Below are 24,447 nucleotides of genomic sequence, written 5' to 3'. Positions count from 1 at the left end.
AATCTAAAACGCAATTGGGGGGGGGGGGGGGCTTTCAAATATTGTGTTGGAAAAATGAGAGGGCTTGGAGTCAAAACGTTTGGGAAACCCTGCTGATGGTTTCATTTAAATTTCATTAACTAATAGTTTCAAGTTTGGAGAACAGCTAACAGTCCCTCTTAAAGCGGTTTTAACTCTTATACAAGTCTCTAAATGTTCAGAAATATGTTTTCTAATTGCATGTATTTTCTTAAAGCTTTAAAAGCAACAAACACTGAAACGTAAAAAGAACCAGTCAAACTTCGACCAGTTTTGTGGGAACATTTTAATTTATTAAACAAGACAGGAGCTCAGCCCAGTTTAGTAGCCAGCTCCTTGGCCTTTGCCTTCTCGATTTTAGCAATGCGAGCAGTTGACTTGTGACCCAGGACGTTGCCTCCCCAGTGACGACGGATCTGAAGAGGGAATGGAAGCGGGAGAAACAAATTATTGTTTGTTTGTGATTTAACATCATGCGAGCTACCTTGGCTATATTCATGGTGAGAACGAGGATAAGTTTTTAAATGTGATCTTAGATAAAAATTCTGAAACTAAATCTGGTCTTACTTCATTAAAAATCTTTCCACAAAAGCCAACAGAAAAATAATGAGTTCTGACAGACTTTAAACTATTACAATCCATCAAAATATGCTTCAAAGATAATGGATTCTGGCATAAAGAACATAAAGGAGGATCTTCACCCGCCAACAGAAAACTATGGGTTAGTCTGGAATGTCCTATTCGACAGCTAGTGTAGACAATATGATCCCATCGATTTTCAAAGTGGGCACAACATTTTACGAGAAACAAATTATAAAAAAAATGGCATTACATTTAGACATCATTTAGGAGACTAAACTAAATTAGCAAAGGCTAATTGAAACGCCATCAAATTGTAAAACGATAAATCAATAGTTTATTATCAGAACTGATAACTGACCTCCTCGTATCTGTCATTGTAGTTGGTCTTGATGGCCTCCACCAGTTTAGCAAGAGCTGCTTTGTCTTCGCTGAAGATGGGAGGAAAAAACAAACGTTAACCACAAAGGTCTTGTGTCCATGATGCCCAAATCATTAATCAACTGCAAATCATTTTGCTCAGGGTTAAAAAGCTCATTTGAAACCACATGGTTGTTCAGTTGAAGAAATTCAGACATCATAGCCATAGGAAGTGCAGCGCAGGAAAGTGAAACACGAGTGTGTGTGTGTTACTCACGGGTTGGTCTGTGTGAAGGCAACACAGGTGCAGGTCTTTCTGTGCACCAGTTTGCCCAGTCTGGCCTTGCCCTTGACGATGCAGTACGGGACTCCCATCTTACGGCACAGAGCAGGCAAGAACACCACCAGCTACAAACAGAATTAAATCAAATCAATTATGCATCGACATCCATCCCCACATTCAGCAGTCTAACAAAACTACACAAATCAAAAGCCAAAACAACTCTGAAAATAATCATTACAGAAATACTTCTGCGAGACATAAGTGGTTGTTGCTCAGGGTTAAAAAGCTCGTATTTTTGATCTTCAGTTTGAATTCAGGTGAAGAAATTCAAGACATCACTGCAGACAACCACAACATGATTTATGACTAGATGTATATATCCAGTAGAAAAACTCACCTCAATGGGATCCACATCGTGAGCAATAACGACCAGCTGTGCCTTCTTGCTCTCCACTAGTGTGGTCACTGTGTTCACACCTGAGAATGAACAAAAGTGTTAAACAGATATTAAAGCCACATGATATACAGCAGTTTTGCTCAACCAGGGCCCGGTGACCACTAGGGGGCTTTATCAAACTTCCAAGGGCTCCCCATTAAAATGACTTGTTAATCTCAATTAAAATGCTAATAACTCTGTTTAATTTTATTACAACATAAGTACCAAAGGTACATATCAGCTTAGATAAGAGGGTCATCAGATATCGTCCTGGACAAAAGATGGGCCTTAAGAGTCAAAAAGGTTGAGAACAATGGAGAATGCAACTCGTAACTCCAGAAAGAGTTGGACCTTTCAGTGTCTTCAAAGAAAAGAGACTCTTTAAAAAGACCCACCTGCACGGAGGACTGGTGGCCTCTTAGTGGGCACGTCTCCCTTTCCAGCAGCCTTCTGTTCAGCACGAGCCAGCAGTCTCTGTTTCTTCTCCTGCTTGGTCTCGGGCCTGTACTTGTGGGCCAGCTTGAACAGCTGGGTAGCTACAGAATGAATTTAAAGAGTTAACACTTTGGTGAAAACTTGGGTTATTGGTAATTTTACAGTACAGTTCAAGTTGAATTTTAAACAGCAATAATGTGTGTATAAAACAGTGCATCAGTGATCTTGGTGGAAATTGTCAGCATTGACTATTCAGATAGCAAATATTCTTTCACATCATCTGCACATTCGCAAAAGTCTAAAAAGCATTTAGAGGTCGACCAATATATTGTTTTCAATGATTGAGGCTTATATTTGCTTTGTGGAATTAATGGCAAAACACAACTGTATTTAATTCCTCTGCGAGACATACAATAATATCATGGTTAAGTCATTATTGTTAATTTTCTAATTAATTACAGCACTATCTTACATCAAGCAACTTTTCGTTCATATTATTGACTTAAAACAATTGTCGATTAATTGGTTATTGATAAAATCCACTATCCGCCAACCTCTACAAGCATCGTTGTATGAACAACAGCAGAAAGATGTAGGAGACTCCAGTCAAGCAAATAACTCACCGGTCTGGCGGTCCAGAGCCTGGGTGAACTGGTTGATCGCAGGGGGAACCTTCAGACGCTTGTAGAGGATGGCCCGCTGGCGTTGCAACCGGACGTAACGTGGCCATTTCACGAATCGGGTCAGATCCCGCTTCGGCTGGATGTCCTGACCTGAAGATTAAAGTGCATGACTTTCATTAGCATTAGGGTCAACAAACTGTCAGTTGCTTTCAAGACATATGTGCATCAGCGATCTTGGTGGAAGATTGTCTGCATTGCTGTTAAGATAGCAAATATTTATAACATCATCTGCACTTATTTGACAGCTACACTTTAAATGACTGACCTCATCTGTGGTCCAGTTGTTACTCACCAATGCCAAAGTTCTTGGGCCTCTTCTCAAACAGGGGATTCACGACTTTCTTGGCCTCATGCTTCTTGGCTACTGAAGGGGCTGGTGCCACCTTCTTCCCCTTAGCCTTTTTCCCCTTAGGCTGTGAAGAGAAGCACAATACTTGAGCTCATCAACCAAAATGAGCAGAAACTTCAAGAGAAATACCATTTTGCGGCTTTTGCTCAGTTTAAAAAAAAATGCGTTCCCCCCAAATACTAGTCAAAACACACCAACTTAAGATGTGACATGCGTTGTAGCAACTTTACCACTTTAGCATCCAAGAGATACACGCGTACCCAAACAACATTGCACTTTCACTAATCATACTTGGCAGATTTTTAATTGACCAACAGGTGTATAATAGTGTAAAATACAGCAGCACTTGCGTATTTAATAAGCACCACTGGGCCGATCGGATTCATTTTTGGCCTACAAACCAGTCCGCTAACAGGGTAGCATTCGCGTTGGAGCCCGCGGTTAAGGTTTCTCATAATAATAAACATGTTATTAAAAACAGATCAACAGTCAAGCGAGTCCGCATTGAAACTACGGATAATAACGTTCAACGGCTTACGGTCTAACGGCGACACAACTCGAGGCGTCAGTGCCGACAGTAACCGACCACTACACAGCTCACATTCTTCTTCCAAATCCTTAAAATGCTCGCAATTTTCACTCAGAGAGCAAGCGTTGGTGCTTTAGTTCCAATAACCGATATTTTATGAGTCAGAGAACACACTACAAAACTGGATGCTAAAGGATTTTAAGAAAGTAGCGGCTTCCCAGTCAAAACCGTCGGACACTCACCATGTTGGTTCAGACGGAAAGGAAGAAGAAAAGGACTGTGGGAAATATAATTACCGCGATGACATCATTTGTACGCGACAGAACAAATGAGGGAGGCTCGTGTTTATTTGAAGAGATGTTAAAAGAATGTGTGCAGCTGTGAGTAGCGAGTTTAATTGCTTTTAAGTTATAGCAACTACAACGTTTTTTTTACTTCATTAATTATTCATGCGTGGTGTATGGTAACAGAAACCTGCACGCGCTGTTTAGTTTCACCATCTGAGGAAAACAAAAACAAAATGTCGAATGTTGACGGCAAGTGCATTGACTTGTGTTGTGTTTTCGCTTTTATGCGTTTCTTAAAATAGACATTTTCACAGATAGACAAGCATTAAAAAAGCTGCGTCGCCATCACGAACTGCATTTGTGTAGTCAATGGCCTTATAAATATGCAAATAAAAACGGGGTTTACAAATAAATGTGTAGTGTGAAATGTGAAAGCTGACTCCCTAGGATTAATTACTACTATACACTTTAAAGTATCAACCAGTATTAAACCACTATTAATAAATAGTGATAATTAATATTGTAATAATTTTAAGATAATAAATCTTTTAAAAAAACTGGCTGCAGTTATGTTGTGGAAATGTAACAATGGCTGTTTATTATATGTATTTAGTAGCGGTTAGTGTGAACCAATTGCAATTCTAACAGTAATGTCATGTTTCTGATCCTTTAGCACTGAATCAAGTCTGACTGAAGAGCGCTGAGATGGCCACACAGAGAGTCCTCCCGCAAAGCAAAGAAACTCTTCTGCAGAACTACAACAAGAGACTTAAAGATGACATCAGGTCAATTCTAGACAATTTTACGGAAATAATCAAAACAGCAAAGGTATGTTGGTATGCATTTTGCTGTGTGACGTTCATATCAATATGATTTAGTTATGAGACATTGGGATTATAATCTGGTCATCTGATCTATCAGGTGGAAGAAGAGACTCAGGTTTCCAGAGCGACGCAAGCTGAGCAGGACCACTATGAAATGCACGTGCGAGCTGCCAACATTGTAAGATCTACAGTGATAGTACGATAATAAATAGGCATATCAGACTGGGATGATATTTACATGTGTAATATGTTTTAGGTACGCGCTGGAGAGTCTCTCATGAAGCTTGTCTCAGACCTGAAGCAGTTCCTCATCCTGAATGACTTCCCCTCTGTCAACGAGGCCATCAGTCTCCGCAACCAGCAGCTGCGCACGCTGCAGGAAGAGTGCGACAAGAAGCTCATCTCCCTACGTGATGAGATTGCCATTGACCTGTATGAGCTTGAGGAAGAGTATTACTCCTCCAGGTACAAATAGACCAGTGTTCCCAAAACGTGTGCAGTCACCTCTGCCTTCCCTTGCTTACCAAAGCCATAAATTTGATATGTACATCATAAGAACATAACACAGGGTGATTCATGGAGCTAAAGGCATTTTTAACTTGCACAACCAATTATTGGCTCCAACGGTTTTCATTTTGCTAAAATATCATGTGCTAACCATGTTGTTTTGCTATTTGTTTGATTACACCATCCCAGTTTGGTCCTCCATACACATAATCATATCATACCATTGTGCCTTAAAGGGTTAGTTCACTCAAAAATGAAAATTAGCCCATAAATTACTCACCCTCAAGTCATCCTAGGTGTATATGACTTTCTTCTTTCAGACAAATCCAGTCGGAGTTATATTAAAAATTGTCTTTGATCTTTCAAGCTGTTTCATGGCACTCAGCGGATGTTGCATGCATCAGTCCAAAAGCACTTAATTAAAATGCGCCCATCCATAAAAAAAAAGTGTCTCACACAGCTCCGGGGGGTGAACAAAGGCCTCCTGTAGCGAATCGATGCGTTTTTGTAAGAAAAATATCCATATTCAAAACGTAATAATCACTTAAATGTAGCTTGCGCCAACAGTCCTACACGGAAGCAGCTCTGGGCGGATGACGTATGAGGTCGGCTTTGCGCATGCGCTGCTCAGAAGTGACGCACACGGAAACGCAGGGGAGAGATCAAAACAAAACAGCGGTCACTAATTAGAAGTACAAAACGAGGATTTGTAAAGAAGAATGTCGGAGGATTTCGATATAAGCCAAGAGGAGACTGGTTTTCCTTTGCTAAAGTAAGGAAACTTTGCTTCCTTTGCTCCTGTTAACAAAGGATGACTTGAGGGTGAGTAATTTATGGGCTAATTTTCATTTTTGGGTGAACTAACTCTTTAATAAGAGTGTTCATTCTTGCAGGTAAGACTGTAACTAATGAAAGAATACATTCTCTTTTGACCCAGCTCAGTCACATAGTAAGACTCAATTACAAATTAGATACAGTAGGCCCTTGGGTTTTATTCCACTTGTCATATTTATAACAAGCCAGACATCATATATTTTTCTGCTATGCTTCTAGTATGGCAAATATATAGCAAAATCCATATATCCGTATAGTCATATCCATCCATATTGTAGTCATGCCAAAGACAATATCAAGCACTTTCAGTATAACTGGTTTTGCACAAGAAAACCCATCTGTTATACAAATTGAAGTGCATGTAAATATTTTCCCCCAGGTGCCTCAAACGATTATGTTTTAGAATATTTACTTGCAATCAGGAATCAGGATGTGTATTTAGTCTCATTAGTGGTGCTGTTTGGAGTGAATTTTTATAGAGATTAGTATAGGATGATAAATCTGGATCTTTAGTGCTATGCAGAGATTTTAAATTAATTCAAGCTGTCTTTGAAGCACACCAGTGTAAACGTGAATAGTTATATGTGAAGAGACATTTTGGAAATAATTATGGAAATAATTTTATACATTTTTACAGTTTTTAAGAAAAATGTAGATGTGAATTTAAATTTGAAATTGGATTGGGCACATTAATTTTGGAAGAGAAAGGAAAACTTGAAATCGCATCATATGACCCCTTTAATCAACGTTGGGCTGCAAAATTCAAAGCACTTTAGAATTTGTAAAAAGTAATATATGGTGCTGTACGTATGGTAAAAATTACTTTAAGAATCATTAATGAGCTTACTGGAAGAAATATGTTTCATACTCTTTTTGTTGTTGTTGAGATTTTCACTGTATATTCATAAATGCAGTGATTTTTTTTTCTCTGTTAAACTAATTGAAGTTTGTGAAAACTGGGAAAATATTTTAGCTTTCAGAGGCCATATGTGTCATGTTCAAAATGTAATATTTATAATTTTTGGAGTTTTTGATTTCCTCAGTGGTTGGAAATTGCACTACGCTTTGTTTCTTTGTGGTGACATATTTAGCAGACACAGTGTTGGTCACATTAGTACCTGTTGAAAATGTGTAAGAATATTTGTCAGTTTTTTCACAAATCCACTGGTCATTTCAAATTTCATAAATAAACCCGAGAGGAACTAGAGCACATTTAGTGTCTGATCTATTATTTGCTCACCTCTGATTTGGAATTTTTATTTTCTGCCTCTGCTGAGTGCATACTCTAAATTCTCTGCTGCTTACAGCCTTTTGCTTTTCATCTGTTGAGCAATTATATTATTAGAGACTACACACATCTGTTCAATGCAAAGAAAAACAGCAAACAGAAGAATAATGCCATGTGACCACACGGTTCCATTCATGTCAGTAGCAATCCTGAAATAATGCTTTTCACAGCTTCTTTCCTTGCTTGTGCTTTCTTTCCCTGTTCATTCATATGTTGTGTGAGTTTGTTTCTGTAATGAGTGAATGAATGTGCAACGTCATTCATTCATACTCCTAATGGCTTTTTGGGTGTTTTAGGCAGAAGTGGACAGAAGAAATGTTAGTTTGTGTGTAACGTGTGTGTGTGTGTGTGTGTGTGTGTATAATGTTTCTAGCTGTGGACAGTGGGATGGTGTTGAGTTGCCACTTTGTGAGGCCTTTCATCGGCAGGACAGTTGGGGGTCCCCTGAGATGACCTCTGACCCCTCACGTGCCAACCCAGAGGATTCAGACAACTTGGGGTTGCAGGAGTCCATGCAGCGTCACCTCAACAGCCACGGCAGCAGCACTAGTGAGCAGTCATGAAATACTGGTAACTTCCTTCATGGACCAGTTAGATTACACAGCTAAGCAATTTACCATCATAATAAGCCCCATCTTAAACCACCAGCTGCAGACTGCAAATCTAAACAATTACTTGAATTGATGATGTGATTTTGTCCTGCAAATATGATACTGAATTAATGCTGAGAACTACTGTAGTTGGGTAACATGCTACAGTGGTATAATGAAGTGTTTGCCTTTCTATCTGTATATAGCTAAGTTTAATGTCTCTGAGTGATATTACAACTATGCTACACTTTATTTTCATTATTGTTCTTCAAAAAACTACAACTTGTTTAGGCAAGTGGTGTTTTGGATGCTAAAAAAAAAAGAACACCACTCTGTAAACATGCTGCATACATTTCGGAGTAAAATGTATTAAGATACATTAAGTTCAATTAAAAGATCAAATTCGATATATAGTTATTATTTAATGTACTACAAGGCAAACAGATGGCTATGAACACAATGCGCAAACTTTCACTTGTCCTCCCATACAGCAAAACGCTTAATGTGGCATAATAACGGATGATAAAGACAATTCAGTAGCCTATATGTCTTGTTGTTGACTCAAAGTATATACAGAACAGCAAATATGAACGTGCATTTTGAAATGCATTAAGTGATTTTAAAAGGATCAACTCCGTACAGACAAGCAGACGAGCCCAGAACGCAATGCGTTAAATTGCACGTTAAAAATTTTCCTCCTATAGAGAATGAGGAGTTACGTCACGATCTTTTCGCTCCGCATTGCATTTCGGGAAGGAGCCGCCATATTAGCAGGATACGCTATCCGTTCCCATGGTTACTTCTCATTCTCTATAAGGATAAATGCTTATCTTTTGTTTTGTTTTTGCCTTTAAGTTAAACAACCATTCATTCTTCATTGTATCGTTTGCAGGGAAGAGAAGCTATTTTATCGCACTGCATGATATGCACTGCATTTCTCTCTTAGGTTTTGTAGAATTTGGTTTACAGTGTTTACCCGATTAGCGTGAAAACAGTGTCGCCCGCTGGACGCTCGCAACACGCACGATTTGTGTCGATTGCAAGTGACGTCGCAGGTAGCGGAGAGTGCAAGTGGCGATTGCAAGTGACATTATAATTTAGTTTCTTTTGTCTTGTCTTCATCACCTGGCTACTGTTGTAAAATGTTGAGCGATTCAAACAAAAAGAATAAATAAATAGAACAAAATAAAAAAAATAAAAGACTGCAAGTGACGTCGCTAGCGGAAGTGCAAGTGTCTGAGAGTGCAAGCCTGAGAATGCACGTCTGAGAGTGCAAGCGCCAAGCTGCAGCCAGACCCTTTTGAAAAACCCAGATCAGACGAAAAGTGATCTTTTGCTTTCATTTACTGAGCCAGTTTCTCTGTCAATGATGAATGAATGAATGCATGAATGAATTAAAAAAGGTCTGATATGAATGACATAAATAAATAAATAAATTTAAATAGGTCCTTTGTGGCATCTTCTCCTGATAACACCGAAATGAACTTAAATTACAAAAGTGTGTGTTCAACAAGCTGACAGAAGTCGATCCATTTCTTTGTTGGAAACTTTTAAATGACAAAGTATAAGTGTTGTCATTATAAATATGAATTTTTCCATGGCCACGAAGGAGAATCACAGATTGTGGGTCACATTCAGCGAAGAGTCACGAACTCACTGTACTTTTTATATTTATTTCAACAAATGGGAAAGCTTATTTATTCAGCTTGTATAAATCTCAATTTAAAAAAATTGACCCTTATGACTGGTTTTGTGGTCCAGGGTCACATTTATCGAAGAAGATACAAGAAACATTGTACATAGGACAATGATGCCTTAGTCCCCTTCAAAGGTGATTTTAGTTTTGGGAAAAGTCACAAGGTGCTAAATCTGTGCTGTAGGGGGCTGAGTCACCTGGGTGATTTGATGTTTCAGCAAAAAACTACACGAGATGTGACGCACAGGTGGGCACATTGTCATGATGGAATTGCCAATCACCGGTTGCCCATAGCTACGGCTGTTTTCATCATATTGCATCTCTCATCTCGTATTTTTAATTTTACATGGCTGGATACTTTCCGAACAACCTATTTTATTGCTGTGCTACCTTAGCACAACCTTTCCATTTTAGATTGGTAAAAGACATCCAAGCGAAAACTTAAGGAAAGGTAACGTTGTAACTCTAATAGAGATTATAATATTACTCTTATTTCATTAGCAAAGTCTGTAGAATAAAAATAACCTTTACTAAAACAATGAAGTTTGATTAATATAAAGTCAATTGATCAGCTGTATGATATGGCAGTTAGGAGGAAAGCTTTGGTCCTAAGTGGAGATATAACACACCCTCTGAACTATGCCTTTGAATTGTTACCATCTGGGTGCCGTTATAGGACACTGAAGGCAACTAAAGCAATATATAAACAAACGTTTAAGCCAAGTGCAATAAGTCTCTTGAACAAAGGGTAGGACTGCATTGTTTTTAGGAGGGATAAATGTATTAAGTATTTATTTGATGTGATATGTTAATTGTATTCAGAATCAGAATGAGCTTTATTGCCAGGTATGTTTACACATAATGGCGTCTTTCAGCCAGGTTTCCGTGAAACACAGAGCAGCAGAGTTTGAAAAATCCTTATTTGTCCGGGAGAGCAGAAGGAGTTCGTCCGTTTTGTTGGGTAGAGAGTGGAGGTTCGCCAGATGGATACTAGGCAACGGCGTCCTGAATCCGCGCTGCCTGAGCTTCACGAGCGCGCCGGCTCTCTTCTCCTGTCTGCGCGTCCTGAAGCATTTGATCAGCGCCGCAGCTCCCCCGACTACAATGTCCAGCAAAACATCAGAATAGTCGAAAACCGGTGAAATATCGGGTGGTGTGTACTTCCGAAACTGATTGCAGGGATATAACTAAAGACAGGACAAACTAACAAAAACATAAAAACAACTGCGGAGCACGCCACGGAGGCAGCCATCAGCATCGGCGCCATCTTCGATCGTATTGTTATTGTTGAATGTTAAGCGAGACCAAAGACTAATTTTCAGCCAAGGAAACTGAAACACATTATAATGCATTAACATGCTGCACGGTACATTAAAATGAAACCAACATGTTCTTCTGCTTTATAAAGTTTGCAAAGATAACCAATGTTTTGGGGGAAGATTTCTTGTAAGATGTTTATGACTGTATGCAAGCTATGAAGACATTTTTAAATACAGTAAAAAATATTTAAATTTCTCATTTTACAGAAAAAAATTGTCCATTCAGGTGACTGTAGCAAAGGTGGAGGGTTAGTATCGTCGGTTCATCTTCTTGAATTTCTCATAGTGGTAGTCATCTGTGGCCTTCTCGTTATTAGGCCTCTTGCGGTAATTGGGTGGTGAAGCTGGAGAACGAGAAGAGATGTAAACACAAAACACATTAATATAAATCCAACAAATGCAGATCTATGTGTTATTTAAGCAAAACATGATATTGTTATGATCTTACCCTCAGGCGCAGGGTTCTCAGTGTCTCCTACTCGTAGTGGCCTGGCTTTGGGTTCTTCTCTGTGCCGTCTCTGGGGAGCGTTTACATCCTCATGATAGACTTGAAGGAACAAATACAGAAAATGACTTAATCGTTGTCCTTTAGGGAAGGATAGCAAATATTTCAAATATTGAAATCATTTCACTTGTAATGAGTAAGCAACTGAATATGAATAGTCCTTGGTTAGTAAACTCCAAACCTAAAGGTTATGCAGAGATAGAGCTGTAACTCATAAAATGTTTGGATTAAATGCAGATGTAATTGATAACCTTGATGAAAAACAAATACTACTTCTGAATATAAAATACATAGAGGTTACTGATTCTTTAGAAAGATAAGAAAATAAATAATTGTGTGAAGACAAGCGTATCGATGTACGAGCACTAAGCACATGACCTTAAAATACAAAAAGCTGGTTGGTCAGATATTTGTGTGCACTTACAGCGATTATGCTGGACGTAATTTACTGCAATGTTAGTGGGAACAAAGGAGGTCCTGCTGTCCTTCTTTTTATTCCTCTGCTCAGCAAGCAGCTTTGCTTTGGCTTCTTCTGTGCTGATGATGTTCTTTATCTTTGCACTGATAAGAAAGTAGAAAAAAAAGGTTTTGATGCTGACATCCATAGCTAGGTGGACTAGAGAAAAATCTCAGATGTGATCAAAGGAAAATGTCTTTGAATTAGTTCTGGTCTTTACTTACTCTATCCCCAGATCCACCTCTGGAATTCCACTCAGCATTTGATTGGACAACATCTCCTCTGTCTTTTTGGCAGAATTGACACGGATGCTCTCTGGAAGCTCGTACAGGAGGTCCTCTGGATTCTTCACCTTCACTTTCTGCTCTTCCGCCTCCACCATGCCTTTCTTTTTCTTTAATTCGGTCTCAATGTACTTCATCCTGAATGAAATAGCATATAAGGAGAGAGAGAGAAATAATATAAAGAATGGAGGCAAAAAACAAAACAAAAACAAAACCCAAAACCATCATGTAGAAAGACAAAGAATACAGATGGTTTGCGCGCACACATATGCACTTACATGTCTGCATCTTCATCTCGTCTGTTAGTCTCAGCAGAAAAGGAGGTACCGAGATTCAGGTCGTTTTCATCTGCTGTCCTGTAGTGGAGAGAAAATGTTCATTATTTCACTTATAAAATACAGAAACATCAACTTTAAATGAACAGCAAACATGACTCCATAATACCACTTGCATGTCTCGATTTCTATCTTTCACTTTCTTCATGTCAACAACACCTCCAGTCTTCAGTTTAAACGGGTCGTCCTAATGCACAAAACAGGGAGTGGCAATATTGTACCCATTAAATCATACATTTACTGTAACAATGCAAGACCTTCATTGTAATACAAAATGTAGTTTGCTTTAAAAAAAAAAAACCTGCCTCAAGCTCAGACTCCAAAGGAAGCTTCTCTCCTACAAGTAACGTTGCAATGCTGGAGGAACACAATGGAAAGCAGCATATATTATTTCGAATTTTAATCAAACATAATTGAATGGACAAATTATTTTAAAGTCCCCCTGTAGTGAAAATCAAGTTTTTTATGTTGTTTATTTGTCTATGTTGTGTTTTTAATATGCGTTTAGACAAACCATGTGCCAGTCCCATACTATATGCACAACTCATATACAACCATTTTACTGCAGCATTTTTGAGATATGGGACTATATGGTGATTTAGAGGGCTATAAAGTCCCCATTTCTAATAAGTAGAAAAAACAATGGTTAGTTCCTATAAGTGACGCCCCATACTATATGCACAACTCATATAAAAACATTTTACTGCAGCATTTTTGATATATGGAACCATATGGCGCTTTAGAGGGCTATAAAGTCCCCATTTCTAATAAGTAGAAAAAAACAATGGTCAGTTCCTATACGGGACGTCCCATACTATATGCACTCCTCATATGAAATCATTTTACTGCAGCATTTTTGATATATGGAACCATATGGCGCTTTAGAGGGCTATAAAGTCCCCATTTCTAATAAGTAGAAAAAAACAATGGTCAGTTCCTATACGGGACGTCCCATACTATATGCACTCCTCATATGAAATCATTTTACTGCAGCATTTTTGAGATATGGGATCATATGGCATTTTAGAGGGCTATAAAGGCCCATTTCTAATAAGTAGAAAAACCAATGGTCAGTTCTTATACGGGACGTCCAATACTATATGCACACCTAATACAAAACCATTTTACTGAAGTGTTTTTGAGATATGGCACATTATTCTTGACGTCCCATACTATATGCACACCTCATACGAAACCATTTTACTGCAGCATTTTTGAGATATGGGACCATATGGCTCTTTAGAGGGCTATAAAGACCCCGTTTCTAATAAGTAGAAAAAAATCAATGGTCAGTTCTTATACGGGACATGATGGTTTCATATGAGGTGTGCATATAGTATGGGACGTCACGTATAAGAACTGACCATTGGTTTTTCTACTTATTAGAAATGGGGACTTTGTAGCCCTCTAAAATGCCATATGATCCCATATCTCAAAAATGCTGCAGTAAAATGGTTTCGTATGAGGTGTGCATATAGTATGGGACGTCACGTATAAGAACTGACCATTCGTATAGTAAATGAGGCAAGGGTGTAGAGTTGCATTCAAGCTATTTTAAGGCATGAGAAAATTATTTTCACAAGAAAAAACATTTAAATATGTCATTTTGATGATCAAAGATACGTTTTAAGGGATAAAATATTTGACCACAGGGGGACTTTAAATAGTTAATTAAAACTTGGAAATTAAACAATGCAAAAAATAAGACTTGTGCAAACGTGTAAGACTGTCATATTGGTACAAAAATAAATAGCATTGTAAACAGACGTGTAACCAACCTTACTCCATGCTGCCTTTTTCGTAAACTTTGAAGCTCCTTGGCTTCATCCAGTTTGGACCTTAGAAAACATGTTTACATTTAACATTTTTAAATATATTCTCACACATGAACAGGCGTCTGCATGTGGCCTCTGAATGACTTTGACACTTAAACCTCACATAAATATTTTTTCTACAGTCATGTTCGGTTACTCTATTTGGCCTTAATATGATAAACATATCTACCTGACCACGGCTTTTGTCTCAGCATCTTCCTCGTCAGATGAATCCTCCTTCCTCCTCCTAAAATTTTTACCTGGGGGCATGATTTAAAAAAACGTCGAATTGTTGAATGTTTATCCCTTCACACGATCGTACGCAACGTCGGCGGCCTGTGTTTAGCGGCGGACCGCTTTCCTCACATTTCCCGAAACTTCCGCTGACGTCACAATCTCGGCATTAACAGCTGATCTGAGATCAGCTCGTCTTTTTTCCATACGAACGTTTAACGGTGTAAAGCGACTAATTGGGAATGAAGAGGCTGGTTCAAGATCAGCTACCGCTATGACAATGAAAAAAAAAACGAAGTAAAAATAATAACAAAACAATTTAAAACAACAACTCCTAAAACAAATAGCATGTAAACTGTATTGGTTTAAGTTAATTAAAAATCGTTTTTGATCAGATGAAAAAAGCTGAAAGCAGTCATTGGCTCTGGTCAAAGCTGTGACGCACACTCATACTGTATTCAGTATGGATGCTGCTTAGTACACTGCTACCCACCACTGTTACAAATACCACCTATTGGCCTAAAATGATCATCTATGAGCGTTATTTTTGTTTCTGTCTGACAGGTAAATGTTTGTTCTTATCTTTCCTTCGGCTGAAGCGGAGTGTCACTATTTATTTGCTAAGATACCATCATGTCGACTCAGCGTCTGAATAGTGTCTTGCAGCCCGAGTGGAAATATGGCATCTTGAAAAACTCAGTTTTTGAGCTTTTGGGTGGTTGACGATGACATGTAGAGGAACTGTAGTGTGATGATAAACAAGAAAAACACCGGAGATGCAGAAAGACTGATTGTTTCGTTTTGAGATATTGTTTTTAAATTCAGAGGAATAGTGAGGCCAATTCATAATATAATTGTTTTCCCCTTTCTTTTAGGATTTCTGTTAGAGCTACTTTTCGTATGGAAAAACAAATGAATACATCTTTATGATGCATTATTGTGCATTTCTTCATTGTAACAATAGACGAGGTGAAATTGGGTGAATGCATCCTTCTCAGTCGTGTTAGGCGCATGAAACAGCATTTTTGGGCTCCAGAGAGTTTCAGGCACGGACTCACAGCTACTCACATCTAGATATATCACCCTTAGTTTGATTCTTTTTTCTTCTTTCATTTATTATTATTATTATTTTTTTTTTTTAAATAATGCATTCAATGATGGCAATTTTTCTCCTTGACGCTGATACTGAGTCTGTAAGTACATTAGAAGGTTATACTTAAAGGACGAGTTATACAAAAAATATGATTATTTTTCGTATAGAATGAAAGTGAATGGTGACTGAGTTAATTTTTATTTTTGTTCACTACGGAAAAAAGAAAGTCATAGGATTTTTAAAGCAGCATTTGTTCAGTGTCTATTGTATTGATGCTGTGTAGAGCTGTACTAGTAGGTCTCAAAATGTTCTTTGTGTATTGTAATAGAGTGAGGTGAAAATCAAGATGACTGACAATGGGGATCTTTGTCCTCACTTGGACTCTATTGGTGAAGTTACTAAGGAGGAACTGATTCAGAAATCAAAGGTTAGAATCGCTTTTGCTAATATTTAAGTCTTAAATGTGTTATGAGTGCTGTTTGTTGAATTATCACATTGTATTTACTCAAGGGCACATGTCAGTCATGTGGAGTTGGTGGACCCAACCTCTGGGCATGTCTACAGGTGGGGAGCCTTTTCCCTAGCAAACATGTTAGATAAGTAGAATGAATTTTTAGGCCCGAAACATTTCTTTACATTCATAATAATTACTCTCTTTGTCCTGCTTTCCCCACAGTGTGACTGTCCCTATGTAGGCTGTGGAGAATCATATTCTGATCACAGTACTATACATGCACAGGTGACATTCTTATTCATTCAGTTATTCAGTCCATTCTCTGGCATGCGTTCTGTTCAGTTATTATGCATATCAGTTTCTCTTATTCTTTTATACATGTGTGCATCTTTTATTTTTTTTCCAGGCCAAAAAACACAATCTGACAGTAAACTTGACCACATTCAGGGTGTGGTGTTATGTATGTGAGAGGGAGGTGTTTCTGGAACCAAAGCCTGTTACTCCTGTATCATTAGCTCACTGCTGCAAACCACATGAACAGGTAAAGTCATCAGACTGTTTGAAACACCTCACAGAAATGTGCACTTTTAGCTTTTTAAGATTATGTAAACATGATTAATATATGGTACTTCTTGTTTGAGGTTGGCTGTGTCTCCTGTATTATTAATATCAGTCTGAAGATCGAATTTAGCCACAATAAATAATGAAGTACAAGAATGATACAAGAAAGATAATTCTATTGTTTTTCATCCCCAAAGGATCCTCTTCCCCAGACAACATGTTACCCGTTAAAAGTAGTGCCTATCGCAGTGGCAGATGAGGAAGGCTCAGAATCTGAGGAGGATGAGCTCAAACCTAGAGGTATAATTTTGTTAACAGGAAGCTAGTACACATTGCATGGCATTTCAAATCCTCAAAATAGCTATGACACCCACCTAGACATTGAGAGGGAAACATACACTACCGTTCAAAATATTAAGATTTTTTTTAACGTGTTCAAAAGAAGTCTCTTGTGCTCACCAAGACTGCATTTATTTGATTGAAAAACAAATTTAAGTAAAAACAGCAATATTTTGAAATATTATTACAATCCAAATGACCATTTTCTATTTTAATATATTGTAAAAATGCAGTTTATTTCTGTGATGGCAAAGCTGAATTTTCTGATTCGGTGTTCAAGAAACATTTGAAACTCAAGAAACAGATTTGGCTCTTAAGAAACATTTCTTACTATTGTCAGTGTTGAAAAATTTTGTGGAAACCATGATACTTTCTCAGGATGTTTTTGATGAATATAAAGTTCAAAAGAACAGCATTTATGCATCCTTGCGGAGTAGAAGTATTGATTTCTTAAAAAAAATTAACTGACCCCAAATATTCACAGTAGTTGTCAGTCAGTATGGATTTTTCAAATGACCTTTTCAGTAACTTGTATATTTACTAACAGATGGCTATCATGTCCTGCTTATACAACATTTTAAAGGAGCGGATTGAATAATGTCTATATGAATGAATAACCAGTCAATTACTTTTTCTGTTCTCTTAATATGAGAAGGCGTAATGGAAGTATGTAAGCCAAATTAAATTGGATCTTATTGACATTAGTTATGCGTAATGACTAAGATTCTGTTCCACACTCCAAAGTTGTAGGCGAGTGTTGGCATTTCTCATTATACTCTTTATTCTGCTTAATACTCTACACTTTCTCAGGTCTCACAGGGATGAAGAACATTGGGAACTCCTGTTACATGAATGCTGCACTGCAGGCCCTGTCCAATTGGTGAGTTCACAACTTGTGAAGCATAAATAAGCATAATTCAGACAACACAAATTGGAAGCGTGACTGATTCCACTGATTTATGTTTTAGGTCTGTGCATCCTGCTTCTGAAATTGATATTGGTTTTCCTGTTTCTTTGTCTTTTTCTCTCCAGTCCTCCTTTGACTCAGTTTTTCCTGGATTGCAGTGGGTTGGTCCGTACGGATAAGAAGCCGGCGTTGTGTAAAAGCTATCAGAAGCTTATCTCTGAGCTCTGGCACAAGAAACGGTAACAAGCACTGACTTGCCAAACCGTTAACCTAGACCTGGCAAACTAGCAAACTTAATCTTAAAGGCCGGGACACACCAAGCCGACTTCAAAGAACTAGTGGCGACTAAACTGCCGCCGACGTGAGCCCGACGAGTGGAACACACCAAACAAACTAGGCCGACCGTCGCTTGCCGTTGGCCCGACGTTGGCCAACGGCTGACCGTCGGCTTGGTGTGTCCCGGCCTTAAAGGAGTAGTTCACTTCCAGAATAAAAGTTTCCTGATAATTTACTCACCCCCATGTCATCCAAGATATTCATGTCTTTCTGTTTTCAGTCGCAAAGAAATTAAGGTTTTTGAGGAAAACATTCCAGGATTTTTCTCCATATGATGGACTTCAATTGTGGCTTTAATATATTGAACTTGGTACTAATTATATGAATCTTATTGTTTTCTGTTGGTTTCTTTTTGGCTCTGTCAAGGCCAAGTTATGTTGTGCCCACTAGTCTGTTTCATGGAATCAAACTGGTGAACCCCATGTTTCGTGGCTATGCTCAACAGGTATATGAGTTATTTTAGTATTATTTATATACTATTATAGTAATTATTAATATTTTAAAATAGTTTTTAATTTTACATATAAGTTTTAGTAATCTTGTTAGGTGCTTTTGTCATTTTTAATAGTTTTTGTTTTTTAATATATTTCAATTTTAGTTTTAATAATTTTACTTCGACATAAACATAAGATTTTGTTATAAACAGTTGCCAAGTTAACATTTCTCATTTTCTTTTTTTAAGTGTAAGTTTTTTGTCTAACATTTATATTTTATTTCAGCTTTATTTCAAATGACAAAAGCAATTTTTAATTGGTTTAGATTTAGTTAACAGTAACAACACTGATATGAAGATTACAATGCAGCCTTTCAAGACTGTAATATTATCATATAAGCCCCATAGTATTTTTGTAAAGTACACACTCCTTGCTTCCTTGCCGTCTTTTTTAGGACACTCAGGAGTTTTTGCGATGTCTGATGGACCAACTTCATGAGGAGCTGAAGGAGCCTTTGAACGACTGCAGCGGTGCAATCTCAGATGTCCTGCCTGACCACAACCTCGACAACCGTAATCATGTCGATGGAGACCGAAGCCCCTCTGAGGATGAGTTCCTGTCGTGTGACTCTGGATCAGGAAGCGAGAGAGGAGATGGAGAGAGGGCAGGAGGAGAAGCAGAGCTGCTCATCCAAGACGAATGTGTGAGAGTGAGAGGAAATGGAGGAATCTCGGAGAAAGAGAGGCTGAAGGAGAGAAGAGGAGAAGAGAAGACACGGGAAATGGATGAGGATGCAGATGTGGACACGGCTGCACAAGAGGGACAGGCAGAGAGAGAAACAGAGCCAACAACTGCAACCACAACTGTGCCGGCACCAGGAAATATAGGTATGAGGTTCTTATATCATAAAGTTTGGGGTCTCCAAGATTTTTTTTATGTGTGTGTGTGTGTGTTTTTTAAAGAATTCTCCAATTCTGAAAAATACAGTAAAAACAGTAATATTATGAAATATGATTACAATTTAAAATAGCTGTTTTCTATTTAAATAAAAAAAAATCTATTAATGTGACGGAGAAGCTGCATTTTCAGCTGCCGTTACTCCAGTCTTTAGTGTCACAATCACATGATCCTTCAGAAATGAAAAATGCCTTCAGTTGTGCTGTTTAATATTTTTGTGGAAACCATTATCCTTTTTTTTAGGATTCTTTAATGAAAAGAACAGCTGTTATTTAAAATAGAAATCTTATTTAATAATGTAATAACCTTTTTTTGTCCATCTTTACTGCATGAAAGTGTTAATCTTACTCACTCCAAACTTTTGAACGGTAGTGTAGTATGTTTAGTAGTTTTTGAATGTGAATATAATTCTTAAAAAAAAAAAAAGAACCTTCTCACTTCCTGATCCCACTTTTCTTGCAGAACCTGATCATGAAGCTTCCATGCATTGTCCGTCCTCTCGTCCCTGTAGCCCCACTCGCAGTGTGCAAGAACTCCACTCCAGACTCTCCAGCAGCCCACCTAGATCCAGCCCCCTCAGAGCTGGACCCACTTATACAGTCAAGAGAGGTTTGCTTCTCTCATATAAATACAAATAAATACAAAATAGTTGTAAAAAAAAAAGAAGAAGTTTTTATTTGTATTTTGCTTTGCACTAAATAAACGTCATGATTGTTTGTCCTATAGCTCAGATTCTCCTGAGCACCAAGAAGAAGAAGCAGTCCCGTTTCCGCAGTGTTATTTCAGATATCTTTGATGGATCCATTCTGAGTCTTGTTCAGTGTTTGACATGTGACCGGGTGAGGAAAGGATGCAAGGAGTTTTTCTGTCTCTAGAGGGCACCAAGCATCAAATCACTTTCATTACACTTAAAAATGTATTAAAAACGGCAGGATAGTCTGTCATGCACAATGTAGTTTCCGAGGAGCTCCACTTCCAATTCAAATCACGTCTAGAAGAATACTGCAAGACATAGCTGCACAAACAAACTGTATTCATATCACATAAAGCAAATGTTATGTAACTGTAGAAGCAATGTTTCAAAGAAAATATCTGCCTTTGCAGGTTTCAACAACTGTGGAGACCTTTCAGGACCTGTCTTTGCCTATTCCGGGTAAAGAGGATTTGGCCAAACTCCATTCCTCCATCCACCAGAGTGCTCCTGTTAAAGCTGGTGTCTGCACGGATGGCTATGCTGCCCAGGGCTGGATCTCCTACATCATGGAATCTATACGAAGGTATAGTGAGAGAGTGATGGGGCAGAAAATGATCAAGATGTGGAAAGTGCAAAATAGGGCTTTGACAATTATTTCCACTACAGTTCAAAAATGTGGGGTTAGAAAGATTGAAAGAAGTCTCTTGTGCTCACTAAGGCTATGTTTATTTAATCAAATATGCAGTAAAACCTTATTAAATATTATTACAATGTACAATTAGTATTATTTTAATATATTTGAAAATGGTATTTACACTTGTGATGGCAAAGCTGCATTTTCAGCAGCCATTACACCAGTTTTCAGTGTCAGATGATCCTTCAGAATTCATTCTAATTTTCTAATTTGGTCAATATTTTTGTGAAAAGCAGCATATCAATATTTTTGTGGTAACCTTGATACAATTTTTCAGGATTATTTGATGAATAGAATGTTTAAAATAACTTTCTTTACTGTCACTTTTGAACAGTAGTGTGAAAAAGCTGAATGTAAGACAATGTAATTGCCATGAAAACAAACACTGATCTTTTAATATAAACGTATGTGTTTATGCAGGTTTGTAGTGTCCTGTATTCCGAGTTGGTTTTGGGGCCCAATGGTAATGCTGGAGGACTGCCTGGCAGCCTTCTTTGCTGCTGATGAGCTGAAAGGTTAGGACATCATGTTTGTCATTTCTGAATGTGCAATTGCAATTATGAATGAGATAAGAGGGGAAAAACTTATATTGCTTTTTCAACATTGTTGTACTGCTTGTCAACCCTTGGTTGATATTTATTTTCTTTGCACCAAACAGGAGACAACATGTACAGCTGTGAACGATGTAAAAAGTAAGATTTCTTGGTGGAAAAAAAGACTGAAATGTGTGTGATCAAGATGAAATAATGTAGTGGTTACTATGCTGTTTAAATATTTTGTAGTCTAATCTAAATCGTACTTAGGGTTTTACAGCCAAAATCATACTGTAGCTGTTAGGTTTAAATGTTTAAATGATGAAACAAGCTCATTTAATCTACCTGTTTCCCAGATTGAGAAATGGTGTGAAATATTGTAAAGTTCTGCGTGTGCCAGAAGTAAGTAACCCCCTCCATTTCAATCTGCTCATTTACTGGATTGCTACATTTACTTTTCAACAGAACTTGTATTCCTGTTGAGTTTGTGTGTAATCTCCTTTTCAGATATTGTGCATTCACCTGAAGCGTTTCAGGCATGAAGTCATGTACTCATTCAAGATAAATAGCCACGTGTCATTCCCATTGGAGGGTTTGGATCTTAAGCCCTTCTTGGCTAAGGAGAGCCCATCTCAGATTACTACCTATGACCTACTGTCTGTCATCTGTCATCACGGCACTGCTGGGAGTAAGTTACTTCTGTGTAATATTGCGAAATTAGGAGCTTTGAGATTTTGAAATGTGAACTTGCATTTATTAATCACTGGCGCTTTTCCCAGATGACAATTAAGACATTATTTTGTGTATAGTTTTAATTGAGTGAAATAATATGTTTTTTTCCCCCTGTTGGACAGGTGGTCACTACATTGCGTACTGTCAGAATGTGATCAATGGACAGTGGTACGAATTTGACGATCAGTATGTAACAGAAGTGCATGAGACGGTAGTGCAGAACGCTGAAGCGTATGTTCTCTTCTACAGGTACACTTAATTTTTGACCTTGTAATGGTTGTTACAGGGGTCATGAACTGAGAAATCAAAATATCCTTGATGTTTTGACATATAAGAGGTCACTGTACTATAAAAACATCCTGAAAGTTTCTGAACTGCTTATATTGCGGTTAAAAAAAAAACGCTTATATTGAAGCCAGTCTGCCAAAACGACATTGTGGAATGTGCCGCTCTATGATGTAATAGTGTGGCTAAACTCCGCCTCCGCAGAAGAGGATCAATGCCCACTTCTACATCACTGCCTGTTTAGCCCCGCCTACCGATTCACACATGTAGTGTATAACGAGAGGCAAATGCAGGTCTATGCAGAAACCGAAAGATAAAGATGGCTCCGAAGACAACAAGATGCTGTGTAGTGCCAAGCTGTGGAAAAACTCAGAACAAAGGCAGTTCATAACCCCTTTAATAGTGCACTCAGTAATGTTTTTCCTTATTAAAGTTATGGTAATTCATGCTTTTATGATGAAGATGTTATAACTAATTTTTCCCATCATTCTTCCCGGTCATTTAGTCTGATTAAACCCTGCCCCTTTTCTTACAATCCCAAGCTTTCAATCAGATGTGCCTCAGTCCTAACCAAGTTCCACCCTACATGCACTCAGATGTACATCGTAATACAGAAGAAAAGATCTGTCACACCTTTAAACTGTTTTACCCATAATGAAATGAATAGTTATTTTGAAAAGTATGAGTAAAACGATGTACACTCACATGAACGAAGATACCAGTTATATCAGTAGCCTAATAAAAAACTTTTTTTATTCTACATGAAGTGGGTTGCCCCTTCATGGAAGCATGACATGACTACCTGTGCATCATAACAAACCACCAGCAAAACACAGAAACTCATTGGGATTGATTCCAACAAGAATGTCTATTATATTGATATTATTCTTATGACGGGGAGTTTGTCAATTTCTCTTTCAGGAAGAGCAGTGAAGAATCTGTGAGAGAGAGACAGAAGGTTGTCGCTCTGGCTAATTTAAAGGAGCCCAGTCTGCTGCAGTTCTACATCTCCAGAGAATGGCTCAACAAGTTCAACACATTCACTGAGCCCAGCCCCATCACCAACCACACTTTCCTCTGTCAACATGGAGGTACAATCACACACAAATACTCTCATGTATATCTAAAACTCCTACACACTGGTCCATTTCAAATGGATTTAGGTAAATAACTGAAATATTAATTAACTTTGCCACTATAATGACAATCACATATTTTTTTACTCTCGACTGTGATTTACTGTGTTAGTATGAAGAGCTGAATGCGAGAACAAATTGACTTTAGTGAGTAAGTTAAAGGGGTCATATGATGTTGCTAAAAATAATATTATTTTGTGTATTTGGTGTAATGAAATGTGTTTATGCGGTTTAAGGTTCAAAAAACATTATTTTCCACATACTCTACATTATTGTTTCTCCTCTATGCCCCGCCTTTCTGAAACGCGTCGATTTTTACAAAGCTCATCGGTCTGAAAAGCGAGGTGTGCTCTGATTGGCCAGCTATCCAGTGCGTTGTGATTGGCCGAACACCTCAAGCGTGTGACGGAAATGTTACGCCCCTTACCATACAGTGATGCCCTGTCCGGCCGGAGCGACGAGACAAAAACATTAAAACCTATCATAAACGAGGCATTTGTTGCATACAGTGGGGACATAATTACGGATTATAATGACTTGTACTGTCTTTTTACGCGTTGCATCGCGCCGCGTAAACATAAAACCATGTCTGCATTTGTGATCGGAGAAACGACAAACAACAAGCCCTACTCTACACCGCCCAAAA

The 24,447-nt window shown here is 38.1% G+C and overlaps 4 protein-coding genes across 10 annotated transcripts in view; 2 read left to right on the top strand and 2 right to left on the bottom strand.

The window, feature by feature from the left end:
• Positions 1-286: 286 nt before the first annotated feature.
• LOC107693850 (60S ribosomal protein L7a-like) lies at positions 287-3,234 on the bottom strand (the record flags this gene model as incomplete). Its single annotated transcript, XM_016493378.1, has 7 exons — positions 287-434; positions 959-1,028; positions 1,235-1,365; positions 1,638-1,717; positions 2,072-2,212; positions 2,735-2,884; positions 3,087-3,234. Coding segments are annotated over 7 exons (825 nt in total), but the record flags the coding sequence as incomplete, so codon positions are not given.
• An 83-nt stretch (positions 3,235-3,317) lies between these two features.
• Positions 3,318-12,288, top strand: LOC107693846 (mediator of RNA polymerase II transcription subunit 22-like). Of its 2 annotated transcripts, XM_016493375.1 has the most exons (6): positions 3,318-4,052; positions 4,633-4,787; positions 4,881-4,961; positions 5,040-5,248; positions 7,786-7,982; positions 12,215-12,288. In XM_016493375.1, exons 2-5 carry the CDS (start codon positions 4,665-4,667, stop codon positions 7,973-7,975), a joined length of 603 nt encoding a protein of 200 aa, XP_016348861.1. In that variant the 5' UTR covers positions 3,318-4,052; positions 4,633-4,664; the 3' UTR covers positions 7,976-7,982; positions 12,215-12,288. The 2 variants fall into 2 exon arrangements, with proteins under 2 accessions (XP_016348861.1, XP_016348860.1); XM_016493374.1 differs by lacking the exon at positions 12,215-12,288 and having other exon boundaries at positions 7,786-8,249.
• On the bottom strand, positions 10,902-14,795 carry LOC107693845 (uncharacterized protein C9orf78 homolog). Of its 2 annotated transcripts, XM_016493373.1 has the most exons (10): positions 14,758-14,787; positions 14,603-14,715; positions 14,377-14,436; positions 12,904-12,955; positions 12,715-12,785; positions 12,542-12,619; positions 12,204-12,401; positions 11,947-12,083; positions 11,466-11,564; positions 10,902-11,361 (listed from the first exon to the last, which is right to left on the bottom strand). In XM_016493373.1, the coding sequence occupies exons 2-10, from the start codon at positions 14,680-14,682 to the stop codon at positions 11,267-11,269; spliced, it is 870 nt and encodes a 289-aa protein (XP_016348859.1). In that variant the 5' UTR covers positions 14,683-14,715; positions 14,758-14,787; the 3' UTR covers positions 10,902-11,266. The 2 variants fall into 2 exon arrangements, with proteins under 2 accessions (XP_016348859.1, XP_016348858.1); XM_016493372.1 differs by having other exon boundaries at positions 14,603-14,795.
• A 316-nt stretch (positions 14,796-15,111) lies between these two features.
• LOC107693839 (ubiquitin carboxyl-terminal hydrolase 20) overlaps positions 15,112-24,447 on the top strand; it is a 29,241-nt gene continuing 19,905 nt past the window's right edge. For 4 of the 5 annotated variants that reach the window (XR_001634793.1, XM_016493366.1, XM_016493369.1 and 1 more), the window contains exons 1-19: positions 15,112-15,210; positions 16,068-16,166; positions 16,250-16,303; positions 16,416-16,478; positions 16,600-16,734; positions 16,952-17,054; positions 17,904-17,973; positions 18,126-18,239; positions 18,703-18,781; positions 19,225-19,657; positions 20,190-20,336; positions 20,454-20,566; positions 20,832-21,004; positions 21,536-21,630; positions 21,774-21,807; positions 22,005-22,050; positions 22,156-22,336; positions 22,503-22,629; positions 23,587-23,756. Coding sequence is in view for 4 of the 5 variants with exons in the window: in XM_016493366.1 (XP_016348852.1) it covers positions 16,086-16,166; positions 16,250-16,303; positions 16,416-16,478; positions 16,600-16,734; positions 16,952-17,054; positions 17,904-17,973; positions 18,126-18,239; positions 18,703-18,781; positions 19,225-19,657; positions 20,190-20,336; positions 20,454-20,566; positions 20,832-21,004; positions 21,536-21,630; positions 21,774-21,807; positions 22,005-22,050; positions 22,156-22,336; positions 22,503-22,629; positions 23,587-23,756 (2,218 nt within the window). In the remaining variant the exon portion in view is untranslated. The other variant, XM_016493367.1, reaches the window with a different exon arrangement.

Source organism: Sinocyclocheilus anshuiensis, unplaced genomic scaffold (genome assembly GCF_001515605.1).
Source record: "Sinocyclocheilus anshuiensis isolate Anshui unplaced genomic scaffold, SAMN03320099.WGS_v1.1 scaffold1392, whole genome shotgun sequence".
NCBI lineage: Eukaryota > Metazoa > Chordata > Actinopteri > Cypriniformes > Cyprinidae > Sinocyclocheilus > Sinocyclocheilus anshuiensis.
Note: the sequence above shows the minus strand (reverse complement) of the source record. Positions and strands in the feature narration are given on the sequence as shown.